Source organism: Xiphophorus couchianus, chromosome 5 (assembly GCF_001444195.1).
Source record: "Xiphophorus couchianus chromosome 5, X_couchianus-1.0, whole genome shotgun sequence".
Taxonomy (NCBI): domain Eukaryota; kingdom Metazoa; phylum Chordata; class Actinopteri; order Cyprinodontiformes; family Poeciliidae; genus Xiphophorus; species Xiphophorus couchianus.
The window spans coordinates 18,575,557-18,603,553 of record NC_040232.1 but is presented as its reverse complement, the minus strand read 5'-3'; the positions used below and the strand labels follow the sequence as shown (position 1 = coordinate 18,603,553).

At 39.7% G+C, this 27,997-nt stretch overlaps 3 protein-coding genes across 4 annotated transcripts; 2 read left to right on the top strand and 1 right to left on the bottom strand.

Annotated features, from left to right (window-relative positions):
• The first annotated feature begins 3,964 nt into the window (after positions 1–3,964).
• On the top strand, positions 3,965–10,864 carry scoca (short coiled-coil protein a). 2 transcript variants are annotated; one of them, XM_028016371.1, is made up of 4 exons: positions 3,965–4,214; positions 8,182–8,253; positions 8,338–8,418; positions 8,898–10,864. In XM_028016371.1, the coding sequence occupies exons 2-4, from the start codon at positions 8,235–8,237 to the stop codon at positions 9,038–9,040; spliced, it is 243 nt and encodes an 80-aa protein (XP_027872172.1). In that variant the 5' UTR covers positions 3,965–4,214; positions 8,182–8,234; the 3' UTR covers positions 9,041–10,864. The 2 variants fall into 2 exon arrangements, with proteins under 2 accessions (XP_027872172.1, XP_027872171.1); XM_028016370.1 differs by lacking the exon at positions 3,965–4,214 and adding an exon at positions 6,295–6,400.
• A 5-nt stretch (positions 10,865–10,869) lies between these two features.
• On the bottom strand, positions 10,870–20,821 carry clgn (calmegin). The gene is made up of 15 exons (XM_028016366.1): positions 20,622–20,821; positions 17,554–17,814; positions 17,395–17,468; positions 17,228–17,286; positions 16,944–17,085; positions 16,779–16,860; positions 15,831–16,023; positions 15,547–15,736; positions 14,538–14,651; positions 14,299–14,455; positions 14,009–14,224; positions 13,808–13,924; positions 13,597–13,729; positions 13,361–13,512; positions 10,870–12,091 (listed from the first exon to the last, which is right to left on the bottom strand). Exons 2-15 carry the CDS (start codon positions 17,812–17,814, stop codon positions 12,017–12,019), a joined length of 1,965 nt encoding a protein of 654 aa, XP_027872167.1. The 5' UTR covers positions 20,622–20,821; the 3' UTR covers positions 10,870–12,016.
• A 573-nt stretch (positions 20,822–21,394) lies between these two features.
• exosc9 (exosome component 9) lies at positions 21,395–27,890 on the top strand. Its single transcript, XM_028016369.1, has 12 exons — positions 21,395–21,564; positions 22,352–22,446; positions 23,028–23,147; positions 23,310–23,412; positions 24,372–24,509; positions 24,589–24,671; positions 25,194–25,326; positions 25,563–25,651; positions 27,000–27,146; positions 27,243–27,424; positions 27,533–27,614; positions 27,720–27,890. The coding sequence occupies exons 1-12, from the start codon at positions 21,499–21,501 to the stop codon at positions 27,781–27,783; spliced, it is 1,302 nt and encodes a 433-aa protein (XP_027872170.1). The 5' UTR covers positions 21,395–21,498; the 3' UTR covers positions 27,784–27,890.
• Positions 27,891–27,997: the final 107 nt, after the last annotated feature.

The following is a 27,997-nucleotide window of genomic DNA, read 5'->3' as shown; positions in this document are numbered from 1 at the left end:
GTGCTATAAGACAATGATGGAAACATTCTTATGTGGATTTAGCTCAATGTGGAGAAAAAGCAAAATGAGGAAGACTGAAAACATCCCCACAAAGTTTGAATGGAGGGGCAAAAGTTTGTAACGTTGACATATACACAGTACATACACTCACATTTGAACCAGATATTTATATTCACTCAATAAGGTGAGTCATAGCCCCTTTTTTTCCATTTGACATGAAATCTGACTAAATTTTTCCTATTTTCCTATCCCACAAAGGATATCCTACAAAAAACGTACTTAACATGTTGATTCAACATTCTCATGCATTTCTGTATTTTAATTTATTAAACAGATGAATGTAGCGCCTTCAGGCATTAAAATCATTGAAGAACCAGACTTAAAGAGGTCCACATTTCTGTGATGTTTTGGCTGATTTCGTCTGAAAGACTCTTTCAATCATCAAAAACCTTTTCTTAGACGGATTTGTTTCTAGGAACAAAACTTTAGTAGAGCAGATTGACAACTGCATTTAAACTCAGACAGGCTATCCATCGACTGATTAAAAGCTTTAGACGGAAGCTCCTAAAAAATATGCCCATTTCTTGGCACCTCCCACCCAGTCATGACTTGTTGATGGCAAAGAGGCTTTCCATCCAGCAAGAGAGTCATCTCTTAAAAAATCTAGAGGGTTATAAGTCAAAAAGGAAGGAGATCCAAATAAATACAATTTATGCAGAGTCATATAATCAGTTGGGCTGTTTATGAAGACACTGGTAGATCCACAACCCAAATTAAAACCCTTACTGGATGTAGCCCCAAACCATAGAGTATCTGTAAGAAAGAAATCATCTTTAACGGCCACAAACATCCTCATTTCAACTTTGCAAGGGGACACCAAAGATGGGACACTTTCGTGCCAGAAAGAAAGACGTTTATGAAAGATTGTGCCCTCGGTTTTAAACCACTGCTGGCTATGTTGAGATGTTACAATTTGCAACTACCGAGAGATGCTGCTGTTTACTGAAAATATTTATGGAAGAACAGCAAGGCAGATTTCCAAAAAAGTCAGTTTAAACTATGGAAGCCCTCCATGAAGCCATCTTCACCTCACGAAGCAAGAACCTACAGGAAACACCTCTGGCATGTCAACAAGCATTTTTGAAGTGATCAGAAAGATCAGCGGAGCTTCGTCACAACATTATCTATGTTTTTTACATGTTTCACTTATTAATGCATATATATATATATATAATTTTTTTTTATTTTTTACTTATTGCCATCAACATTCAGTCAGCTGATGAACAGTCTGTCTGAGTTTAAATGCTGTTTTCAGTACATTACCCACACTGTTTGTTTTGGCTGCTGCTCCTGTTTCTTCTGTTTGCATTTTAAAGCTCAGCTTGAGATCTGCTTACAAGCCAAAGACATGCAATGTCTTTTTTTACCTTATGATTGTGACCAGAAGTATCTTGTATTCAGATTAAATCTAGCTGAGGTTCTGGGGTAAGCCTTAAAATTAAGACAACTGTAATTCACTTAGAAGATGGCCAAAGGTGCTGTAGATGAAACAATAATCTATGTTTTACAACATGTTGATTGCCCTTTCATAATGGCCTGGAAATCTGCATTTTGTGTGTGTTGTTCTCTTCAAAATTACAATAATTGTTAGGATTAACTTGATTACTTCCACCACCTCTGTTTCAGCCATTTCTTAACCTACCAGGAATCAACTGGCTGCCCTGTTTAGCTGCTCCAAGTCAAAGGTTAAACTGCATGAACTGAACACACTTACAGTATGATACAGTAAACAAGATAAGCAGGAACTAGACTGCAGCAGTCGTTGCACCAAACCAAACAATGTGTGATATACAGTATATTTGCCTTTTTCCTCACTATTACAGTGCACTGGATATGTGAGGTGGGATTAATTGACAACTTGACCAACTTTTAAGCCATAAATAAAACACATTAATCGTTAAACATTAATAGGAAACTTTTACTTCCAAACAGTTTACAACTTTTATTTTTCTCTTCCAGTTGACATTGCACAATATTGGAACAAGTATGAAGAAGTTAACTTGACCTGCCCATGTAGATGGGTTGGTCAAAGTTCTCTCCTCTGTTTGGAGAGCTTAGTTTGATGCTGTGGTGGACAGTCGGTGGAACAGATGAGACTGGCGAGTCGGAAGCACTGCTCTGTGATTTCAGAAAGCGGGAAGAGACTGTGTGTTTTCAGGAGCCAGTTTGTGTGTGTTTTACCTGGGAGTAAATGAGAGTGAGCTAAGTCTGAAGCAGGAACAGAGGAAAGAGTCAGGAAGAGGAGGGGGAAAATGGAGGGTAAATACACTCTGCCGTGTTTACTGGCAGCCTGCAAACCCTGAAGTGGGTGGGTGGGTGGGTGGATGAATGGATGGATGGATGGATGGATGGATGGATAGACATACAGACAGACAGACAAACAGACAAATAGACAGATCGATATCCTGACAAGACGCCAGGACAGAAGAAATCTATAACTGACCAAAGACTTTTTCATAAATTGCATTTGGTCTTTCCGGTTTGTCCCACAGGTTGCTTTTTGTTTTTGTTTTTCTCTTGTTTTTCAACTGGCTTGTTGGTTGGATGGTGCAGCCAGTGTGTTCTTCTGATTGTGTGTCTGTTTTGTCTGATTATTGATGGGTGGCATCATCCAGATCTTTGTGAAGACGGAGCCAAGGAGAAGAGATTGTTCGTTCCCTTTCTGTCTCCACTCCCCTGTGATAGTCCACAGACCAGATGCCCACTTTGGCATCGACTCGCTGCCAGCGTTATGTTAGGCGCGGGGGGGCGTACAAACACACATGCACATGCAGACACATTAGCGCAGTGAGAGCAGAAGAGGCTGTAAAAGAGCACTCGTCCATCTGCCCGTCTCCGCTGCAGAGAGAGCACATCAGCATGTTTGTGTCTCCTGCAGGATGCTCAGTGTTGAGCGTGAGTTTGTGTCTGGAAATCTGTTTGCTGTGATGAAGCCTTGCTGAAATGCAAATAAAAGGCTTCCTCTGGTTTTTAGCACATCAACTCTGATGATGTTTAGACATCTTGGTTGCAACTCTTACCTCAGTTTTGAGTTAAAAACCCAAAAGGCATAATAGACGAATAAAAAAATCTCACTTAAGACGTACTCACGTAAGGTTAACAAGGAACTATTTCTAAGAAAAGAAACAACAATAAACATTCCCAGTTCTGATTTTGGAAACATGTGTTTGTTTGCTTCGTTAGATATAAAAACCTGAGCAAACCAAAGCATGAACTTGAATCTTGTTGGATCCGCCCATGAAGGACCAAACATCTTTTTTTTTTTTCCATTTTGTCGCTCTTAAATGTTTCAGACTATCAAATAAATTGTAGCACCAGAGAAAGATAGTCTGACTAAAATCAAAACACAGTTTTAAATGACAAAAAACCCCAGCGATCTGGGTGATCTGGATCATGTTTGTCCTTAACTGACTTTTTAAAATTTTATTTTAAATAGTTACTTTTCAAATTAATCAGCCTGCGTCTGGTACAGATGTTTGTACATGAGGGATTGTTGTGAATCCTCTCTCCAGATTGATCTCAGCTGAAACACGATGGAGTTTGTCTCTCTCCTGCAATATTCAGAGTTAACCAGCAGGGCAGATGTCGCTCCCACAGACCAACTGCAGCCATCTACTGCTCTACTCCTTAGTGTTCAGCTTAAATAAGCTTAAACAAAGCTAAACACCGGTAGGTAACCCTTCCCACCCCATCCTGTGAGCTGCAGACTGTTTACAAGTCAGTCACTAAAAGCACTCTTAATGTCAAGTTTAAGTGCACGTTTATGAGTGTGTTTCACATGAGCCTTCTGGAGTTTAATCTTTGACCCTTGGTATTTTTCCTGTAGATCGTCTCTTGTAGTGCTTCAGGTGTTGCCATGACAGCAGTGTAACCTGAGCTGCCAGTCAGGTAGGACTGGTAACCAAGTTCGTGCGGACGATTCGAGTAGCAGGTGCGTGAGCAGGCAGGACAAAAGTGAAAGAAAACAGGAGGAAAGAGGGAGCTAGAAACCTGGAAATACTGACGGTAATGAAGGATTGTGACATAAAAAAACAAAACTACAAAAAAAAAACAACTATCCAAGCTGGAGGACGACAAAGAGACTCAGGCCCTCGAGGCCAACGTGGACCTGGATGATGGGACGTTTACGACCATCTCTCTGGCAGACGACTCAGGTACAGAAGTTGTTTTTAACCTTTAAAGATCTCTTAAAGAGACCAGATCCTTCCTCTGGAACCGGTTTCAAATTCAGCTAGAATTTGTTTGTTTTTTGCATAGGAAATTCACAGTGAGTGATTCACGAGTGTGACATAACTGTCCACATTTGAATAAACTAACAATTGTCCTACATTCAGCTCACTACACACCTGATAGACGGGACAAAGGGCCATGAGGCAGATGGTGTGGCTGTGTGGGTGTGCTCTGACAGGAACAGGACGAATGCGTAGCTCTTAACAATACTTCACCCAGTTAAACTTTCTCATCTAAAAACTCTCTCCACTTCTAAATATCAGATCACACCACAAATTTGAGCTGAAAATTAATCAATGCGACTGCGTTAAAAATAGGCACTTTGATCTATATAGGCATTTGTCTTACTATTGGACACCTAATGAGACTAAAACTTGCCAGAATCATTTTTTAAGAGTTGCTTTGTACGGTTCTGCTTGATTCACAACATTTGACTTAAATGAGAAAATATCAGAGGAAGCACTTGAGGACGACACGTAAACACTCATTAATATTAATCACTCATTAGTAATGAGGCAAACAGTGTTGACGTAAAGAAACATATTTTCAGTTCTGATTTAAATGAGACAGCAGTTTCTGCATAACTCTGGTTTTCAGGGAGTTTGTTCTAGAGCTAAAGAGGATTAACAACTAAAAACGTCTTCAACTTGTTTCATTCTGGTCCTGGGAACACTGGGTACACAGGTCTCTGTGACCTGAGGGGTCACCAGTTGTTTGAATTTGACTTGCAACTTAGAAATGGATTTTAACCCCAAACCACTTAGTGCTTCATAGATCAAACCAAGAATTGTCACATATATGATGATGATGATAATTTATTTCAGACAGACATATCACCAGCAAACATAATAATAATAAAGACTCTCATGTTTCTAAGTGTAAATACAATACCTTACTATCAAATTTACATAGTCAAATACATGTAAATAGACCACTTATTCGGTGACTGCAAGTCTGAAAAGGAGTATGATGAAGTTCAACTTATATAATCATATTTACAGTACGTCATAAGATATATAAGTTCAACTTATATATCTTTTGACAAACAAGGTTCCAGTGCGAAATGAGATTTAGAAATGCTGTAATGTTATCCATTATGCTACAGTTGGTCAGGACATCTATGGCAGCAAGAACAGAATTAGTTTCATAAGTCTGGTTAATAATTTGTATTACCATTATAATGAACTTTACTGCTCAACACACAAATCCACATATCTTACAATGTATAACTGTATACAATTAGTATGCCATTTAGATTAAAATAAATAGGTTTCCTGACCATATGAAATGTATTACTAAGCAGTACTGTTCAATGGCAGTCTGCACAATATTCATATCTCAAATTACAGATTGGAGAGCAGTTATTGTTGGACAACAATCCAAGTGTTATGAACTTAATTGAACAATGTCTCATGACAGCAGAACCTCACATTGGGTGTAATGATATTACCCAAAATGGTAAAGAAGGCCACCTTATGGAAGCACTTGGAGAAAGAGAGGAAAGAAGAAAAAATGCATATACTACAACTGATTTTGTCATTGCTGTTGTTTACCATTATATCGCCCTCACCAGATGTTCTAATATTGTACAGCCCTAATTGTATACCACGTCTTTATTAGGCTACTAACTAATTTGATCAAAGATGGTAAAGTTCTCTTTGATTTTTATTTTCTTAAGAGAGGATAAAAAATGTTTTAATCAACAATTTTTGACAAAAAAAAACATACAAGTGAAATGTTTCTTTCAGTAACGCAGAGAGAGAACGAGCGAGCCAACAGAAGAAATAATACTTCTGGAATAAAAGGTATCAGATAAATGCCTCAATCGTCCTGCCATACAACTGTTGCCTCACTTATTCCAGTAGCTCTACCTACAGGCCGCAGCCAGGGGCCGCTCTACTCATTGCTTGAGATTTGATGGTTTACCTACAGTATTTCTGAGCTGCTGGTATTGCGCCCCCTTTCGGTAGATGTTGTTACACACATGGTTCAGTTTTTTTTTTTTTAAAGATATCAGCTGTCGTCATCTTCCTCATCATCAACTGGGTACAGTAACATCATAGAGTAATTCGGCTAAGCGAAAAGGTGGTTCTTTTTTTTTTTACGGTAGGTAAGTAAATGTCATTTCTGTTTCCTACTGCGATGAGGAGAAAACTCTTACCTGGCTGTTTAAATTGGATTATATGAAGCTAAAAGTAGTCACCAGCAGAAAATAACTCAAAACCAGTTCGGAGGCTTGCTTCTAACACCCAATGTTCAAATTATTGATCAGAGAGTCTCTTCCAAATGCGAGTCTGGAAACACGGTTTATGTTCCGCGGCTCTCGCGTCACATTTTTACTCTGCATTTGATGGTGGATGTGGTTAGCATGGCTAGTCGCTAAGCTAATTAGCTTAAAAGCTAACTTACAGAAACCCATGATCGGACAGGCTCTTTAGCTGTGGCTCGGTTAGCCTAAAATTATGACGCCTTTAGGTTTCGTGGTGTCTAGTTGCTGTTCTTAAATGTAGCTATTTCTCACAAATGATCAACTGTACATACACAGTCCTGGTTCATTAAATCGTGACTTCAGTGGTGAAATGAATCGTGCTCGCAGAAAGCAGACAGGGATTCACCACTGACATCCAGGGCGCGGTGTCTTTACCATCACCACTCGCCCAGAGCCACCTGAACTCTGGTTTCTGAGCTCTCATAGCAGTTTTAGCACCTATTATAATTTCGAATTTAATCCTTTCCTTGTTATTATACAACTTTTCTAATACAAAATGTCCGGTCGCAATCTCTTTATTCATTTACATTCATTGGAAAAAATGTGTTTACTACCTTTTTCATATGTTTTGTTTCTGGAGAGACATTTTTCAAAGCAGTCTGAATCTTAAATTTCTTAACTTTTTGAAGGTCTTTAAGTGAACTTCTTTGTTACAACTTTATTCCAGTCTCTGTAGCCAATCATATGAATTATTATTAATTATTAAAGTTCAGATTACTATTTGGTGGAATCGTCCTTTAGCCATTTCCCGAATCAGAAACCAACTTCGGCTTCGTATATTATAATCGGGTTTTTATTGAAATACCTGAATGCACAGATTCCGCCATGGCAAAACTTAATAAACAAAGGCAATAACAAAATGATGGGTTGCATAAAACCCAGGAATTTAAGGTAGTTTTTTTCCCAGTATGACTGTATGTGGACACACAAAGCCATTGAAATACTAATTTGGAATCAGGTTGTTGTACAGATGTGAGACAAATCGTTCCAGATTCTGTGATTTTTAAATTGATACCAAACATGGGGGGAAAATGTTCCGCCCAGACAAATATGATCCATATTTTCCTTCTTCAGCTAACCTTCAACCGACAACCAATTTTTATCTTAAGTTTTGCTTGAGAATCATCTTGTTGCTTTTGTCATCATTGGTATTTTGCACTAAACCAAGTGAGTAAAGGGGAAAAAATTGTGAAATCGCTTAAAGATTCAGTTTGAAATGACTTCTTTGCTTAATTGCCTGTTCATGTTTGGACAAAATACTGGCTCATCACCAGCAATTTTATGCCTATGTGACTCAATGGTTGGCATTGAGGGGATTAAGCAATAAGTAACATTCAAATTAATGAAAAATCAATGAAAGCCCATTTATACTGGATGAAAGACCTTAAGAAAATTAAGGAAATTTTGTACAAGACTTCAAATGATCCAGTTCTTTATATTGCTTTCCTGTTATACCACCACAATGTGTTTTATGTTTCCTTCATGGAAAGCATTTTTAATGTCCTTTTTGCTGAAATGTGCTATACAAATAAATTTGGTAATAGTTTTAAAAGAAGTTCAAACCTTCCCGTTTAATCAGCAGCTTGTTGGAAACCATTCTAATCTCTGCCTTTCTTCCTTAGCCGACAGAGGACCTGCAGCCCTGTATACTCAACAGGAAGACGAGCTTTTCATCATGAACTGCGACATAGATGGTACGTCTTATGCCAGTTTTGTATTAGATAGAATTGTTATATTTACTGTACGTTTAATTGTAACACTATAAATTTGTGTTTCAGGAGACCTGGAGAACCAGGTTGAGATGGAGGAGAAGACAAGGTTGATAAACCAGGTTTTGGAGCTGCAGCACACACTGGAAGGTAGACGAAAGCTTCCACTCTACTTTTTAATGACAGGAAGTTTCACCTATCCCACATGGGAACTCGTCACATTTGTTAAGAGATGCTACAAAGCCTTAACCAACCAGAACACTATAAAATAAACTTTTCGCTGTTGGATATGAGTATAACCAATCTAACAAACCAGCATAAAGGGGAGGTTTGTTCAGTGCACAGCTTATAGGTAACTCTGAAGGAGTTACCATGTTGTTCACAGAACAGCTGGATGAGATTAAATTCCACATATGTGAACTCGATTTATTGATTAGCTTTTACTTCTTTGTATTTTCCTTCCATTTCAACTGTTCTCCTTGGTTAGTCTATCATATACAATACATTAATTTGTTGCGACAAAAGTGAAAAAGATTAAGGTATGAATAGTTTTCAGAAACTTGTTGCAAGATCTCCGGGGTGTCAGTGTAACATCCGAACAGACTTTAAGTCTGATTATCATGTTTCAGATCTGTCGGCTCGAGTCGACGCAGTCAAAGAGGAGAACCTGAAGTTGAAGTCGGAGAATCAGGTCCTCGGTCAGTACATCGAGAACCTCATGTCGGCCTCCAGCGTCTTCCAGACCACCGACACCAAGAGCAAGCGGAAGTGAGGCGGAGTCGAGCAGAAGGTGGCACAGAGCGGAGGGGGTTGGAGATCCCCGTAACCATTTACCTGAGTCAGAACTAAACAAATGTAAATATGAAAATAACGTCTGTAAAATACTTTTCTTTTGTGTTTATTTTTTGGGACATGTTATTGTGCCTCAATTTAAAACATAATGTTCTAAAATGAGTTTAACATCAACCTTGTTACCGTGAACCTTATTATCAGCGTTAAATTAATTTATTTTTGTATATTCTGTTGTTGGACAGCAGGATCTGGTATTTCAGTTGGTCTTGTATCTCATGATGCTCAACTGTTTTCCTCTACTTGCAGTTCATTTGCTGACCAGTGTTATGCAGAATGAAAAATGTGTAATAATGGCATGTTTAAGCAATATCTTAAGTATTAACATATCTAAAGAAATGTCCCTATATTTAGCAGTAAACTGGATAGAGCTGAGGAAGTTTGCAGAGCGTCAATAAGGAAAGCACAGAGGCTAAAAGCTACACCATCAATTATGTTTTCATTGCAACTAAAATCTTTGTTTAGGTATTCAAGATGGAAATGCAACCGAGATTTGGTTCCTTGTTCCTCTAATAGTGATGGAGGGAACATAACAGGTCAAGTAACACGACGATGAGGAAAGAAAGAGATACTTTCAGAGCAGCAGCAAGACGGGCTGAGAGTGGTATTGATCCGATCGGTTTGGCCTGGGATGTAGGAGACGGGCGTTAAAACGCATCTTCAGTGCGCAGCGGTAGACAGGGCGTGTCCAAGCTATCCGCCACCTCAAAGGAAAGGGGAGTCGAAAAGATTCATGTGAATGAAAACTGGATTTTGATGCCGCTTCAAAATTGTGTGTGAACACGGTGCTGTACAAAAGCAGCTTCTATCACATTTAATGTATTTTAATAGGATTGTATGTGATAGACCAAAGTAGAGGACAACGGCCATTATTTATTGGAAGGAAATAAATATTGAGAATCCTGGTCTGTTGTGAGAAAGAAGCTTTAGTTTTACTTTCATGATTGGTTCCATGAGATCATCCTGATTAACAGTGATGTGCAGAGACGTTTTGGCAGGGAAGGTGCTCACATGGAGCTGTAGTGAGAGATTTTAATATAGGCAAAGATACAAATATATGGGGGCTTGGTAATGTAGGCTTTTAAATCCAGAAAATGCTACCTTGGGCTTTACACTAAGGAAATCAAAACGACTATTTCAGAAGGGCACTTTGTTTGGTTCAGAGGAAGAAGGGCAGGTGTTTTAGCACCACCTAGTGTCTATTTGTGCACATTTGACTTGCATTTGTATTTAGTCCTTCTTTGAGTCAATGCTTAGGATTTTGGAGCATGCCTGTCCACAACTTTGCACATCTAGAGCCTTTTTGCCCATATTTACAAAATAGCTCAAACTCAGATGGGATGGAGTGCGTCTGTGATCGCTGGGTTTTAAAGCCATTAGAGTTAAGGGGGTGAAGACATGCCATGTTTTTCAGATGTGTAACATTTTGTAAACCATGTACTGTTTTTCTTTCATGTCTGACTTTGTGTCAGTTTATCAAGCCAAATGCTGATTAAATGCATTCAGGTTTGTAAAAGTCAAAGTTCAAAAGGCTGTGTTGTGGCTTTTCAAGGTTACTTTTTGTACTTTAAGCAGTTATGTGTCATGCTAATTTCCTCCTTTTTACACACTAGCTAGTCATGTCTTGTGTCCACATTTGCCTTCAAATGTTTTTTTTTTTGTTTAATAAAATCTCACAGTTAGCACTCCAAGTCTTATCACCTGCACAGACCTACTACAGTAAAATAAAAATATTTCCCAAAACGAATGCAATGCATCTGATTTGTTTTTGTATTAAATAGTTTTATTTCCAAGAGCAAACGTACAAGTTGCAAACAAATGTAAACGGGTTAAGTGCCAACATGTGGCTGGAGGGTGAACTACAAAAGCTTTAGACGACAATAAAAAAAACAACAAAGATCGATGTGTCTCCCAGATCTAATCCCCAGCTCAAAGAGGAAAGCACTGCTGCGGTTTTTACATTTTTATTTTATTTTTTTTATTTCCTGCCAAGGCAAAGAAATAATGCTACTTTAGCTGCAAGCATTGACTGTCAGTTTTCTATTTTCAAATTAAATATTTCACAGACCTCTGCTCACAGTAAGCACATCAGTGGCACATATTTGTGGAAAGTTGCCTCAAGCCTTAAAACACTTTAATATTAAAACCTTTATTCATACTGGTGAGAAACAGTCAAGTCGAAACCAATAAATAGAACAGCGGAGGAAATTTTCAACTCAACACAAAAAAAAAATAAAGTAACAGATGCTCATTACAAACTACCGTAACTAAAATGTAGACTAGCAATGCATTTTATCTGGAATCTTTTAACTAAGTTGAGATGTATCTTAACCTTCGCTCTCAGCTCAGTTTCGAACATTTTTAAAACAAGAACTTCAAAGTTTTCCCCTCAAATCAAGGATTTACGTGAATAACCTCAGAGAGGGCCCCTCCGATATGCGGTAAAAAAAAAAAGTGATCAGCTGTGTTGGGGCTCTGCTGCTTTCATAAGCTGATGGTTTATGAAGAGAAAAAGTGAAAAACAGAGGTGGAAGACGCCGACTCTTTGACGACTTCTGGAAAAGAATAAGATTGTGGGGGTGAGGGGGGGAAGAAAAAAAAAAAAGATCAATGGAAGCTAGAAGTGGCGGCGGAAGTAACGCGTAACCTCCGGGAAGCTCATTCGGCTGAGCGGACGGGAGGAAGGAGAGGCGCGGGACGGGGTGCGTGGGTCTGTGAGGCTGCAAACCTGGGCAGAGTGGGGCGGGTGGAGCTGAGACACAGATGGGGCAGCCAGGTGACTGCAGGCTACCGTTGGGGTTGGAGGAAACGCCGTGCTGCTCCACTCAGAGAGGAAGGAGCAGCTACAACAGAGAAGACCCCTTTCAGAGAGGAAGAGACAGCAGACGTTGGGCTCGCCTCAGTCTTTCCGTACCCTCCTCTTTCTGACAGCTTGTTTGTGGCTTTCTCCAGCGACGTCACCTCCATCTTTCTGCTGAATGATTTGACAAAAGAGAAGCTGCAGTTGACAAATGAGTCACTTTCAGTTAACCCAGTCGAAACCGAAGGGCGAGTTTTGCCTTCACCGTGGATCATCCACAAGTAATTACACTTTTCTGTCCTTATTGGTCAAGCTGTAATAGGAGTGCTGAAACTGCAAGGCTCACATGTTTGCAGGGCTGAAATGCTTGATCGGATTTAAATAGTCGTCAACTGATTTAGAAATCGATTCACCGTTAACTGGAGCACAGACTCAAAAAAAGGCCATTTGCTAATAAAAAAAATATATATTCAGAGAAGCTATTAACCAGAAATACATTCAAGATAAGAACACCTGCCTGTACATGTTTTCCCCAGATTCACTAAAGGAATGCTATACAATTGCATTTCAAGCACTAAAATGCTTACTTTCTTATTTAAAAAAAAAAAAATTAAATTATTTATTTGCATCTCCTAATGTATTTTTATTATTGTGTAAAAAATGCTTATGTGGTTAAATGACAAATCTGTAGAATGTGTCAATCTGTAAATCCAATTAATCCTCAGAATAATCAGTTTCTAAAATAATCGTTGGTTGCACCGTTAGGTGTGTGTCACATTAACGTTTGTCTAAATTGGGGTTCTGTGGGGTAGTTAAGCAATATCCTACCTGCAGACCAAATAATCTCAGCTTGGAGAATCGGAGGAGTATCAACGAAGAGAAAGCAAGAGTGTTACAATGTTAGGCAACTGTCTGGTATTATGAATGCATGGCACTTGAATTATAATGTGCAACTAAATACTGATCCTGGCTGCCTTATGTGATTGTGATATTGATGACAGATATTGCAATTAGGACTGTGATTCAGTATTGTACAGCTCCTGTTAAAAACTATAAGAAAGCCATAAAAGTTTTAAAATGACAATAATTTAATATCAGAACCCGACCCCAGTAAACAGCTGCTAAAACCTCAACTGTTCCAAGACAAATTTTAAAACAACTCCGACTCAAAACCTGTTGAAAATCTCAAAACTAAAAATCGGACACCTCATCAGTCGTGCATCCTCTCCGATTAGCTACTGACTGCTCGGCAAAACTCCTCTTGAATCCTCACTTAATGCCAGATATTCATGTTAGCTAGCATGTGCTCGTCTTCTGTACATTCTGGAGACTATATGAAACATCAGATCGTCATATCAACAAGTTGTTTTGGTGGGGAAATATTTCCAGCCTCCATGTTTACGGAAAGATTTACCACAAACAAACAGAACATGAGACTCTCACCTCATCTTCTAATGTTCTTTCTGGAGTTTTGTTTTCCTCCGATTCTTCTTCTTCTTCTTCCTCTTCCTCCTCCATCTCTTCTTCTTCATTATCAGCCCCCACTTGATTGTCTCCCTGTCCGTTATTCTCCTGGCTCTCCCCTTCGTCTTGTGCTTTAAAAAGAAAAGCAGCGGTGATGATGAGGGTGAAGGATAACACCGCAGCGAAGTTGAAACACCAACAGATAATTGTCACACCTGCTGCTGGTTCTCCAGCTCCAGCTTCCTTCTCTTCCTCATCTGCTTCTCCTCCCTCTTCCTCCTCTTCTTCCTCTTCTATGTGAGACTGCGGTTGATCGACCCGTCTGTACACGTAGTCGTCTACTGGTTTCTGGAAATGAAAACAGCCGAGTCAAGTAGGACCTACGAGATGGATTCATGTTGGTAAAGATCAGGAGATTCTTGCCACCTTCGGCCAGCAGAAGAGCACCACCAGTCCAACGGGCAGACCGACTGTCAGGATGTAGATTATCCAAAGCCAGGGTCTCTCCTCCGCTGCCATCAGCAGCTGAGAAAATATCCCTGGCTGTCAGGATTAAAAACAAGAGACCAGAGATGAGCCTCGCAGAAACAGGACAGTACACGATCGGCCCAACCGTCCTCCACTGACCTCGTTGGCGCTGGCCACCAGTTTCTTCAGCCCCCAGCTGTCTGAGGCCCAGCGGTCAGCCACCTCCTTGTGAGACGTGATGATGAAGTTGTCGAAGTAAATGTCTGAGGTCATGGACCACAGCTCCAGGCCCAAAGCCTTAAACGGAGTCATCCTGAACGGCTGCAGGTCCTCAAAATATTCTGGGTTCATCATTTTGCGCGGCTTCCAGACTCCCTGCAGAGCGAACGAGGTTTCATGACAGGAACGTCACAAAAATACGGACAGTTCATGAGAAGAGTTCCCGTTACCTGATAGTTGGGGTTGTCAATCAGAGGGGCTTTCCACTTGCCCTTATACTGAGGGTTGTTGATCATTGGCCGCTTCCACTCGCCACAGCCAGGAGCCGTCTCACAGGATGGGTTAGGAACCTGCGGGGCCTCCCACTCCCCGTCCATCTCCTCGTCCCTGCCCCCAAACAGCAGTCAGACAAACATCAGTCTGCTTTATCAAACACACATTGTTGGTGCCGGTCAGTTCAAGGACCCACCAGTCCTCTGGTTTCTCTGCATTTGGGTCAGAAACGAACTCTGGCTCGTCATCCAGCCATCCTTCTGGCTTCAAGGCGTCAGGATCCTCAATCTTTGCAGGAGCATCCTCGTCCCTGGAAGACAAAGAGAAATGCAATTACAGATTTCATTTGAGGCTCAGAACGTCCGGAGTGTTTTAAAGACCTTTAATAATCACCGCTTTATAGATGATGTGTAGAAAGGTTTATGGCTGAATAATTTCTCTAGCTTGTTGAAGAAAGAACTGTCTGGGTTCCAGAAATGTTTACCTCTAGTCATTAAAACTTCTTGTCCTCTGGGCTCTTTTACTTTGATTCTTGTTTTTATGTTAGATGACAAGGTCCAACTTCTTATCTCTTAAGACTTTTACATGAATATTTCATTAGCTGGTCCTGGAGGTCTGGTGACCAGGATCTGATGGCTGAACACCGTACGAGGCTGGACACGAAATGTGTTTTCATTAATAGCCTCAACTATTCCCACCAAGTTTGAGAACCGTGGATTCTGTTTTCAAACAAGAAAAACGATTTATGAAAAAAATACGTTCCTTAACTTTTTGTATGTAGTGTTGGTTGACTTATTTTTAAAAATGTGTCTAAGCACTTTTTTGATTTATGTCTGAAAGATTTTATATGAATCTACTTTTATTTCTTTTTCTCTCTTAGTTTTCTAAAGATCTTCAACTTTGATCATGTGACATAATTTGATCTGCTGCAAAAGGGTTCAACAACATTCGAGAAACAAAAAGAAATCCAAGTGTTTCTCAGATGTTAATGTAAAATTCTAAAAGGCATGCGACGGTCTGTCAAGGAACCGTTTTAATATTTGTGTCATTTTTAATAAATTAACACAATTTGCACTCTGGATGTAGTTTTGTGGTTGTGTATTGCATAAAGTTTTTATAACAGTATTTGAGTTAAAAATGTTAAACGTGGCCAGAACATTTGGTGAAACTTCTGCCTGTTGATATTAGAGACAAAACTTAATCACCAGTCATCAGGCTTCACAGCCTCGGGGTCAGGGATCTTGGCCCTCTCGTCCCAGTCGTCCGGCTTGGAGTCATTTGGATCGTCGATCTCCTTTGGCGGGTTGACAGGAGGCACCATGTCGTACAGCAGGTTGCCACGGCTCACGCTCGACTGATCGATGAACATCTCGTAGCTGTTGTCTGGGTTCAGGACTGAAAGCAGACAAAAGTAAGGAGTGCACACACGCACACAAAAAATCCCCACAGGATCAAAAAATTAAACGCAGCTCGTCAATCAGCCACACACCCAGAGTGTAGAGGTGAGTCTTCTTGTCGGTGTAGAACTTCTTCAGGTCCACGTCCGCCCTCTTGGCATGTTTCTCCTCCATGTCTTTGTTCAGGGGGTTTTTGTGGCGGAAGATGAAGTGCAGTTTGTAGTCTTCTCCGCATTTGTCAGGGCCAAACATGATGGTGTAAGGTGTACGGTCATGGAACTGTTCCTGCATGCGAAAACAAGAAGGAAATCAATATGATCAATAACTTTACTGACTTGGCAACATTTCACTGAAACCACAAAATCACCAGTTAGGTCGATGCTACTTGCTCCCTTTTGTCCTGACAAAAAAAACAAAACAAAACCAAAAAAAAAGTAAATGGAGACGGTTGTGTCGTCACTTGCTACTTAATGTTACTGCAGATTGTTGCAAAATATAAGTCTGAAACTTCATATAAAGAACATTTCCTAGAACTTAATAATTGCACCAATTAGAAAAAAAACATCAGCAAAGATCTTGCATCAGTTGAAGCACATTATTCTGCTAATTTAACAATGCAAGTAATCTTCTGGGGGAGACAACTAACAACCCAGCAGCTGCCCAACATCCTACAGACAGTTAGCAACACAAGGGTTAAAATTCATGAGAAAACAATTAGAAGAAGGCAGAAAAAGCATGGCATGGTTAGACAGATGCAAAAAGTTTTTTGTTTTTTTTTATGAATAAAATGACATCTTAAAGTTGCATACAAACAAATGTTTCACACTAATACTTTCTGGCCAGATGAGACCAAAACTCCTACTTAAAAACCAAAAGGTGGAAACAGACACGGTCTGACTCTGTGGAAATATTGAAATCTTGGGTGGCCATTATGTTAAGAAATATATCCAATATGAACTGCAAGCCAGAACAGATAGAAAATGAAAATTTCTAAAACAGTAATACATAAACTTTAAGGAATATAAAACACAAATACCAACCAGACTGAGGCTGCCAGAGTCAGACAGCAGCTTGATGTACGCTCCACCACAGTCAATACCATCTTGGAAATTCACCTCATACCTGCAATAAAAAAAAAGAACTCAACTCTGACATTTATGTTTTTATTTTATTAGAACTTGCATCTTGTTCTCATGTGAACTTACTGGACAACAAGAGGTTCATCCTGGAAGACAAAGGGTTTGTCCAGCATGGCTGCTATGGCGTGGTGTTTGGCCCGGGACTTGAGCACCAGGCCTTGGTCTCCGGGAACCTTGTTCTCCTTTAGCGGCTCCACCATCCACTTTCCTGCAGACAGACAGGAGAGGACAAATAAAATTTAGTCAGAAATAAGAATGGCTTAGACTGATCTAAACGTCTGAAGGGCTTTGAGAGTCTGTGGTGTATAAAAATAAAACACAGTAGGATTAGCAGATAAAAGGCTACAAACCATCATATTTGGCGATTTCATCATCTGCATCCTCCTTCGTTGTTTTTGATGGCTGCCATCTGCCCAGATCAACATCCAAAAAATCTTTCAGGTATGGAAAACCGTACAGGTCCCAGATAACAGTGAGGGCTGATATAACCAGAATTTCCATGAACTCCTAATTTTACCTGTCCAGTGACCCATCGTCAAAGGTTTCTGCAAAGTATACATCTCCGGTGGGAACAGGAGTCTTGTATGTTACCTGGGATTAATGGATTATAATGTTATAATTTAAGATCAAAGGTTTAAAATCCAGTTATGCACTTATTGTTGGTTCTGTTCCTGACCTGGAAGGTGACATTGGCGTCATTTTCAGACGTTTCATCTCCATCTTTATCCTCATCAAACTGCTCTTCATCCGTCACCATCGCCTCCTCCTCTTCGTCATCGTCCGCCATCAGAACCTGCATTTCCTCCTCGTCGAGGCGCATGTCGCCATCGCCGTCCAGAACGTCCGCCTCAGAAGGCTCGTCGCTGGACGCCATGGCCGCCACGGCCAGCGAGGACAGGAACAGCAGCCGCCACACCCAGCCTCCACCTAGTTTCATCTGAGGCGGACAGGAGGAGAGAAGAATGGTTGAAGGGGAGAGAGGAGAGGAAAGATTAAGGTGAACGAAGAGCGACAGGCAAAGGTCGGACACTTTTCCCATAGTACATTTCTAACACTTTTCAAGCATTTTCAATTTTTTCCAGAATTACACCTTGGAGTTGAAAACAATACAAATGAACTAAAAAAAAAAAAAAAGACAGTTTCAACTCAATATTATGATGTCATACAGTATATTACTGTTATTAATAATGTCTTCCACGTCGTACGACACTGCCAAGAAAAACTAAAATATAACAAAATTGTCTGTTTTGAAATGTTTCTTTCACACACACCCTATACATCTGACTAGTCCAAAAACAAAACACTAATAAACAAAAAAGAATCCTTCAATTTTGATAACATACAATGATTCTTTATTTCAATTAAACAGATCAATAAGTCATTGAGCCATTGGGAATAATAAATATTCAAAAATAAAATAAAAAATGTTCTCGCTGGGCTTTCTGGCATTTAGCAAGTGGTGATAATTTGGTAATTCTAAGTAACCTAAAACAACAAAAGTTTAGTCTGACATAACAGTGAGAAAAAAAAAGTGTCTTCCTTTTTATTAGGTGTATGAAAATATCTGGTTTCAAATGTCAGTAATGTTTTCCAAATTTAGGCTTTGAATCATATGTTAGATTGCACCTTATTACAAAACTGGACAGTTTGAATATCAAGAACTTTCAAGGATTTTATTAAGCTCTTTCCAAACCTTGAAAACAAGTATTATGTAATTCAATCGCATTCAAAGATTTCAAGCACCTGTACGAACCCTGAACAGGGAGAACAAAGGGGCTGGAGATGTGGAATGATGAATGACAGATTTTATTTATGGAGAGCTGTTCATGTCATGTCGGTGATAAAAATAGAGAACACAAGCACATAAAATGATGGAAGAGTGAGTGGATGAGATACAGAGGTGAAGTCTCACATCTTTATAATGCACCTTAATTATTACTTTGAAAGATCCATACAAGAGTCAACACTTCTGTACAAAGCTGACCAAAAGCTAAAGAACGAAACTCTCTAAGAAACAATAAAAATTCTGCGGCCAACTGCAGTTTACCTCATCTAGGCTTCTGGTTTCATGACTGTAGAACTGCAGAGCTGCATGCATTGAAACACAATCAGAAAAATCTGCTCAATATTGCCTCAGAGAGACCTATAATAGCATATCAGTAGCTTCATCTGGATCAGCTCAGCCTGGCTCTGTTTTGTGGTGGAGCAGGAAATTAAAATCCTCACTGTAGATGCAGGCAAAGCACCATGCTTCCCCTGATATACCATATTTTTCATGTGATGCTTATTTGTTTTTTCCACAAATGAGGAGCCTGTTGGGAACTCACCTCCATCGGCTCAGTTTGCACCAAGAATAACTACAGAGGATGTTCATAAAAACCATAAGACATATAAGGAAAAATCCAAGATTAAGACTGGATTTTATTAGACTAGAATGTAGGTGAATAGGGAATAAACTAAAAAAAAATATATATACATAACTGTAAAATTAAACTTGAGTTCAGGATAAACTGAAGAAAAATGAGAGTTGGAAAAGACGTGATGATTTAGGTCTTGGTATCTTCCTGACATGTAAAGATCAACCAATATGACAAGCAGTTCTTAACTTTTAATTAATAAATTGGGGATACACTCATTATATCCTCTTTTCTATTCACAAATTATTTCTTCTCATGGCAAATTCAGTTTTTTTCTTTTAGGTTTTCAAACTACATTTTTGTGCATATTGGCAAACTAAGGCTTTACTGTATTTACATTAAAATGTGTAATAGCTTTTTATCTCAAACAGAAAGACAACATTTATTCTCATTGTAGCCAAAAACACAAACAAATACGCAATCTTGCTATACTCCTATTATTACCCTCTGAAAAGCAGGACAACTTTTTTGTTCTTTTCTTTTGTACAAGTTTGAGGTTTTATAGTGAAGCAGAAAGTGGCTTAAACAGAAAAAAACAAAAACAAAAAAACAAATGGGAAATGGCTGTACTGGAAATCTGACCAAAAACAGTCAACAGCTGAAAAGAAGTTTGAAAGTCTAGAGAAAACGTAAAAACTACAAGACAAAATATAAAGTCAAGGGAGAGATTTAAGACTTTTGTTTAGACCTAAATTTGAAATATCATGCATAAAAGCTGCACTGATTTAATTTAGGTTATCAATTTAATCAGATGATCTACAGGTGTGTTAACCTAATGGAGTACACAAAAACACATGTCATCCTTCCAGCTGATTTTACTTTACTAGAACAATCCAAACATCTGTCCAGCGTCGCTGATGATAAACAGTCGTCCATTTTTATTCGTACGTTATAAACCGCCTTGCAGATTTCTTTAACAGTTACAGCACCACTGGCAGCGATAAAACACAGACAAACAGAACGTGGCTGTGGAGCCAACATGGCGGCCACAGAGGACCGCAGTGGCCCAAACGGTTTTAGGATGAGCGGCTGTGTCCGCAGCACCTGCTCCGTCGCCTGATGCTAACAGCGCGGAGCGCCACTCACAGACAGCAGACCTTAGCAAAACATGGGCTTAGCAGATCAAACTAATGAGCTCAGACAGGCAGCACCACAATCAAACACGCGCTGGCGTTCAATAAGAAAGCTGCGACATTTTAATTAGAAGCAACACGGGTTTGTTTTTGCAGTAAAAAAAAAATAAAAAATGAATGAATAGTAACTACTAGCTGGCTAACTTAGCATTAATGTCGCATTATAAGGGATGTAGACACTCATTCAGACTTACCTTATGAGGTGTTGTAGCCGCAGAGGAAAAAATCTTTGAAGTCCGCCTCTCCGTGTCAGAATCTTGCGCTGTTATCCTGCTTCAGGTTTTGGCGAGGGACAGTTACGGGGGGAAAGAAGATATCTGAGGGAGCGTGAGTGACAGCTTGGTCCGAATAACGGCGATGCCAGGCTAACTGAAGTGATGCGTTCATGGACAAGCGAAAACAGCGCCTGTTGATAGTAAGCGCGGCAAAGCTAAATTATTATCACACCAAAAGAGCAAAAAGCTCGGTGTTTTGTAGCATTTTTTTTTTTTGCTACATTTTGTTTTCTGTGGACGTACACAGCCTTGGTCTATCCCTTGAATTTAGATGCTTCTTTTATGTGTAATGATTTAGTAAGCGTTAAGTTACATAAATAAAATCCTCTGGAAAACTGTAAGGTCAGGGTCCGTACAAACATGTGAATATGAATAGAATAAAATAAGCATACTTGGTGTCTTTAGTTATTAATCTACGCTTTATCTTGATTATATTTTCTCCCAAAAATAAAAACCTTTTGCCCTGCATTTCGAGAGAAGACTATTATAGAGCTTGGACGTCCCACATTTCCTGCTTACATTGAAAGCAGCATATGTCGTAAAATGAAATCAGCTTTATTTGGGATTTGGGTTAGTGAATGTGGGCTATGTTCGGCTCAATAGCTGACTCAATTGGAAGTGCTACACTAACGCCAAGGATCAAACGTTTAGTTCAGTTGATATATTTTGTGTTTAGTCTGTCGAGCTTTAGTGCCGTAAATCGTTCTTTCTCGCGCATGCTCGCAACGTGTAAACACAGACTCCGCATGGTTTCCTGAGAAGTGATATAAAAGAATATACTAGAGAAACCGTCAGCATGAAGGACACACCGATGTCCAACTGTGAGCGGGACTTCATACTGAAGGCCATCGAGGAGAAAAAGGTGTTTATTGTAATCCTTTTATTTCGTCTATCCATAAAGCTAGAAAACAGTATGAACGCAATTGTCGCCATCATTTTCCAATTAACACAGGAATCAAATTGGAAAACATCCAGATTGTTGTATCATTTCCTCACATGTTTTATGAAAAAGTGAGGAGGACACATAAGTGCATTTACTTGGGTGGTTTGTGAGAATGGCTGAATAGGTCATTTCTTTTTTTTTACTTATCTCAAAAAGTAACGTAGTTATTAATTATTAGTTGTGGAAATAGTACAAAAAAAATACCCTAACCAGAATATAATTTTTCAGGAAGAGTAGGCAGTGTGTGCTCTTAGTGTTTTCTGAAGATAGAATGGTGTCGGGAGTTGTTTTTTCTCATCACTAAAACAAACATCGAAACTATCCGTGCATATAGTTTTGATTTCTATTTTGATTTCTATATTGATTGCTATTTGTATATCCTTAAGTCCCCTTGTCAAGAAATTCCCTTTCATATTTGTCTCGCTTACTAAATATGATATTTTAGGAAGGTGAGAAAACATACAGCAGGAGTAAACTGTTCAGAGCCAAAAAGAGGCATATATTTGGTTCTGGATTGAAGGTTAAATATACCAGCACAATAGTGTTTGGTGTATCATTTATTGTAACAATGCATCTTGACAGTTAACCTCATACTGCCTGGAACAGTATGTCAGTGGTATTTTGGTAAGAAAAATATCCGCCACCCAGAATAGATACCAGTGCTTTAACACGTACAATTTAATCTTCCTGCTGTCTCTTCCTCTAGCGCCTGGATGGGCGACAGACGTATGATTACAGGAAAATAAAAATCACTTTTGGGACTGACTATGGATGCTGCTTTGTGGATCTGGGACAAACCAGGTGAGTGTGTGGTCAGCACTAGAACTAGGAACCAAAGCAAACCAGTTTGAGCTCAGGAAAATGCGTAGGCCCGATACTAACATGTGATCTGTTTGGTCCAGACTTTCCCACTATCTTTGGTGCCAATCCATCATGGTGGACTGCAGCTGGCAAAAGCAAAAATACAATCCAAATTGTCTAAATTTGAAAAATAATCTTGTAAGATTCAGGATGTCTATTACTGTATCAATTTCAGCTTGATTCCTTTTGCTCTTGTTGGAAACTATGGTTATCTTCTATTTACAATCAATAGTAAATAGAAGATGTTTTCTCTTATACTTTTTTTTTTTAAACTACAGCTTAAATAATCTTTTCTATATTTTCTTCAAGTTTAATATTCCCCCTTTTGCCAGTGCAACTGGAAATTGTTTCCTTTATATGGTTCTGTGTTTCCGTTACAAAGAAGATTAAGTTTCTGCCTCTAGATGTGCCAAGCTGGTAGAGACACACCCCAGCAGACTTTCAGCTACAATTTCAGTAAAAGGTGGTTTTACACACTACTGACTTGGTTTGTGATTGAGTTATGTGTCTCTGCTTCTCAGGGTCATGGCCCAGGTGTCATGTGAACTGGTGGTGCCAAAGGAAAATCGTCCGAACGAAGGAATCATGTTCTTCAACCTGGAGCTGTCGCCGATGGCCTCCCCGGCTTTTGAGCAGGGAAGGTGAGGCCAGCCCAAGGATTCGGTTTATTCTGCAAACGGATCCGGCTCCCGGCGTAGCTTTCCATCCCCTCTTGTTTACCCTCTGCGTTCCATTACGCCTTAACGAGTTTAGTCGGCCTGTTGGAGCAGAAAATCATTTGTGGGATTTTGTCCTCCCTGCAGACAGTCGGAGCTGTCGGTGAAGCTGAACAGACAGCTGGAGAGATGCCTGAGGAACTCCAAGTGCATTGATACAGAGTCCCTGTGTGTGGTGTCTGGAGAAAAGGTGACGCACACGGCGAGACACACATTTCCTAAGCTGAAATACAACACTTGCAGTTAAACTGCTCACATCCCAGCTGAGGAGGCAGGGACAGCCTTTTTTAAATTTATTTTGGTGAAACTTCATACATTTTAGGCTCCAGACTATTTCATGTTTATTTTTAGAGAACCTTACTAGTTTGAGGCTATTTTCATATTCACTTCGCTCAGTTCTCAGTTGACAGCCCAGTTGTTGACATCCTTGATAAAAATGTACTAAAAACCAACTGGAACTATTTCCAGAGACCGGAACAGACCGAGACACAGGTGGGCATCATCTTCTCCTAAAGACAGGTTCCCCAACTTGTATGAAAACAGAACACCATAAACTCTTTGAAATTTTGTGAGATTTACATAAACATTTAGAGAGACGGCCCAGCACTAGAGATCGTGCAAAGAGGTACAAGTGCAACTGTGTGAAATGTTAAAGCAGACATTAAATGAGTCTTCTTTAAACTTTACCTTCTGAATGGCAATATTCAAGTTTACCCACATGGTGACACTGTCTCCATTGTGTGGTTTTTGAAACCTTGACAGCACTGATGACCACGGTTGGGTCTCAAGGCCTCGTGTGCTACGTATTTTAGATGTCACTCTGTGTCAACACACCTGAGTCAAACAATTGGTTTATTACAAGGACACATCTAAAACCTGCCTGCAGGACACCGACGCTTACAGACTGACGTTGGACACGCTGACTTTTGAGCGCCTTGTCCTCCACAACATGTGACTCTGTATGCTTTGTATGTGTTCCCTTCACAATAAGACCGTGGCTTTTATTCTGAAGGGAGCTTAAAAGGTCCAGTTGTACGCAGTCACAGACCACCTGGCCGGGCGGAGCTGTTAAAATGTTTGAGCCGAGCCCCACACAGGGCCTATGAAACAACTAGAAAGAGCCTTGTATTGTGTGTGACCATCGTTCAGGTGTGGCAGATCAGAGTAGACGTCCACACGCTGAATAACGACGGGAACCTGATGGATGCCGCCAGCGTGGCCGCCATCGGCGCTCTGTGCCACTTCAGACGACCCGACGTCAGCATCCAGGGAGAGGAGGTCACGGTGGTGAGTCAGCCGGGTCCAACAAGGAGAGGCTTTATAGTCAGATGTCTTCATCACAGCATTTTTTTTTTTCTGTCTGCAGTATAGTCCAGAGGAGAGAGACCCCATTCCTCTGAGTATCTACCACATGCCCATCAGCGTCAGCTTCGCCTTCTTCCAGCAGGGGTGAGGACTCGCTTTTGTGTCTATTTCTGTATTTAGAATATCAGAAATAAATCCATACATAAATCCAGAAGTTAGCTTGCTTCTTCAGAGAGATGCGCCAAAATACTGATTTGGACTATTTAATAACAATCAAATTTACTATGGCTTTGAAGTTTACGTCAACAGTTTTTATGTTTCAAAAAAGGCATTTTTCTTTAGTCTATTGAATTATGTGGTAATTATTTTTTTTTGTATGGAAAATTCATTTCTAAGTAACGTAAATTTAGAATAGAATCTGTTAAACTTTGTTAAAATTTGAATAGTAGAATAAAACAGACATATATTTTGGTGTTGTTCTCCAGCTGGAAATGATTCTCATCATTCTCCATCTATATTTAATTTTTAGTGATTTTCACAGATTGCTGCTGAAGCGACTATTATTGACCTGTAATAACTGATCTTTCTGAGGGTGTTGCCGCTTTATTACATAACGCATAGAAGTCAAATTGGAGTCCCGCCATGTGAATGCCGTCCTCTCTGCAGAACCTTCCTGCTGGTTGACCCGTGTGAGCGGGAGGAGCGAGTGATGGACGGCCTTCTGATGATCGCCATGAACAAACACAGAGAGATCTGCTCCATTCAGTCCAGCGGGGGCATCATGCTACTGAAAGAGCAGGCGAGCAGACTAGAACGCTGCCGTTCTCCTTCCTCGTCTTCCAGTCTGAACTTTTGTCGTTTACTTTTAATGCTTTGAAGGGTTCGCACAGTGCTCATCCAACCAGTTTCATTCAGGATTGTTAAAAAGGCCATCAAATTAAGTAGAAAATCTGTGATTATGTCTGCATTATGGTCCTGTGTTTGCATTGATTTTCCATGTTATTTTAATCCATTTTTTTCCCTCTGTTGCTGAAGGTGATGAGATGCAGTAAAATAGCCAGCGTCAAGGTGTCTGAGATCACAGAGCTCATCAACAAAGCTCTGCTAAACGACAAGACTGCCAGGTGAGCTGTTGGGTTGTGATGTATTTAGTTTGAGAGACCTGACCTACTGTATCTGCGTATGGTATAACAGCAGCACTACGGCTCAAAGGAAAGCTCTCCAAAGGATTGTGAATACAGCCCAAAAAATCATTGGCTGCCCTCTCCCCTCACTGGAGGACCTGCACAATGACCGCTGTCTAAGAAAAGCACAACACATCACAAAGGACACTTCTCACCCCGGACATTCTCTGTTCACACTGCTGCCTTCAGGCAGAAGATACAGAGCAATCAGAACAAGAACCAACCGTCTCAGAGACACAGTTTTTACCCGATAGCAATAACAAAACTAAATGCAATCAAAAACAACCATTAATCATCATAAATGATGTATGTGAGAATGAGGCTGTTCTTACTTTTTTTTTTTGCCAGTTGTTTGTTGATTCTTGTGTGTGTGAATTGTGAGACAGTTATTTTTTGTTTTTGGGCATGTGCACCGACTGATGGCACCCTTTGAATTTCGTTGTCCTTGTGACAATGACAATAAAGATTTATCTTATCTTATTTTATCTTATCTTATCTTATCTTATGTGGACTCAAGTCAGGTGTTGGAACAAATTATTAGATTTTCTTTTGGTTTCAAGGGGTTGCTCTGAATGTTACTTAAATATTTCTTTAAGCTAACATTAAATTCCAGCCAGTTCATAGTAACTTCTCACAATTCACAGACACAACAAAGAAAAATGAAATAGAATTTCATTTCTACAAAGCAATCTAAAAGAAATTAATTTAACCGGGTAAAGCATGTTGCCTGAAAACTTTAAATAGAAGCAACACATAACTTCCTCTTGGCACTTAAAACAATTATTTAAAGCTAATATAGTGACTAACATATTGCTATTTTTTTTTTCCTTTTTGCTAGCAAATTAAATAATGAGTCAAATGGTCACATGAGCAAATAGTTGCAGATTCCTCCTTAGATAATTACCAAAAAGATTTGTTTGCTAGATTTACAATATTAAAGTTACTTGGTAATATTTTTCAGTATTTCCTTCAAATTGAACGATTTCCTCTGTTATGTGTAGGCATGCAGTCACTATGCTGTGAGTATGATCTGGATCAAATAATTTAGAAATTCTTTCAAATGTTTGTTTATTAGTTTGTTATTACTTTGCATATTTTGTCAAATGAAGTGTTTTATACGACGTGGACTCGACTCACAGCCTGCATATCTTGACTTTGGATTTGACTTGAGACAAAGGTGGAAAGACCTGAAACTTACATGTGATTTGCAAAACGGTGACTTTGTCCCAGCTCTGGAAAATCCTTGGAGGTAATTGTATCAGTGTCTTGTGTTTTTGTAATTCTCCAGGAAAGCAGGTGGGAGGTGTGGTTTTGCGGAGTCCATGCCACAGGAGCGAATCACAGCTCTGAAAACGGACCAGACAGCCGTGGAGATGACCGATGTCAGTGAAACAGCCAGTAGCATTGTCCAGACAGCCGTAGCCCCACCTCAAACGTATCCTGAACTGATCTTAAATAAGAACAAAGGAAGACTGAGAGTCATATATATATTTATATTTTTTTAGTTAGCCTCTTTAACCCCATTCATCAGGGTGCCATCCCCATCGGTGCCAGTCCCAGGGGTCGGACAGGTAGGGGAGGGTCTGCGCAACACCTGGGGCCTAGAAGAAGAAGAGGAGGAGGAGGAGGATGTGGAGAGCTGTGGAGGGGACAGTGTGGAGGAAGTGACAAAGATGGATGTGGAACAGCATCAAGAAGACAAGAGCAGAACAGGTTTGCTTATTATTGTGCGAAAGTCATAAAAAAGTTGTTTATAAAATACTTACTTTTTTTGTCACAAGTAAATGTTTCAGATCATGTAATAGATTTTTTTTTTTTTAGTGGATGTTGTGGAGATATTAGATAGTGATGAAGAGGAGGAGGAAGTGGTCATCCTTTATCCCGAGACAACAAAAAAACCTAAGTAAGTGCACTTAATCTTCCTTGTTAGAGCTGAGAAAGTAAACAAATTGTTTCTGATGCTGGTTTCACTTTCTTTCTTTCTTTCTTTCTTTTTTTTTTTTTTTAGAAATACAGGGTCCAGTTCTGGCCAGAAGGGGGCAGGAGCATCCAGGAAACAGAAGAAAAAATGATTCGTATTGTAATTGATCTGACAGCATCGAAAAATAAAAAAAAGTAGAATGACATCGAAATGCAATGAAAATTTAACATTGCGCTAATAAATATATTTTTTACATAATTTGCGCTATGACCAAGGCTTCATTAATCATACATATAAATCAAACATTTATCTTTTTTTTTTTCATTGTCGGGTTTATAAAAAACATGTTGACAAATGGACAGAGC

Coding starts and splice junctions, on each gene's coding strand:
- exosc9 (XM_028016369.1), top strand. CDS start 21,499: ATGAAGGACACACCGATGTCCAACTGTGAGCGGGACTTCATACTGAAG. Junction 24,672..25,193: donor TTCGCCTTCTTCCAGCAGGG/GTGAGGACTCGC, acceptor TCCTCTCTGCAG/AACCTTCCTGCTGGTTGACC. Junction 25,327..25,562: donor TCATGCTACTGAAAGAGCAG/GCGAGCAGACTA, acceptor CTGTTGCTGAAG/GTGATGAGATGCAGTAAAAT.
- clgn (XM_028016366.1), bottom strand. CDS start 17,814: ATGAAACTAGGTGGAGGCTGGGTGTGGCGGCTGCTGTTCCTGTCCTCG. Junction 16,024..16,778: donor ACTCTGGCAGCCTCAGTCTG/GTTGGTATTTGT, acceptor TTTCGCATGCAG/GAACAGTTCCATGACCGTAC. Junction 13,925..14,008: donor TGGTGGCCAGCGCCAACGAG/GTCAGTGGAGGA, acceptor TAATCCTGACAG/CCAGGGATATTTTCTCAGCT.
- scoca (XM_028016371.1), top strand. Junction 8,419..8,897: donor GCTGCAGCACACACTGGAAG/GTAGACGAAAGC, acceptor ATCATGTTTCAG/ATCTGTCGGCTCGAGTCGAC.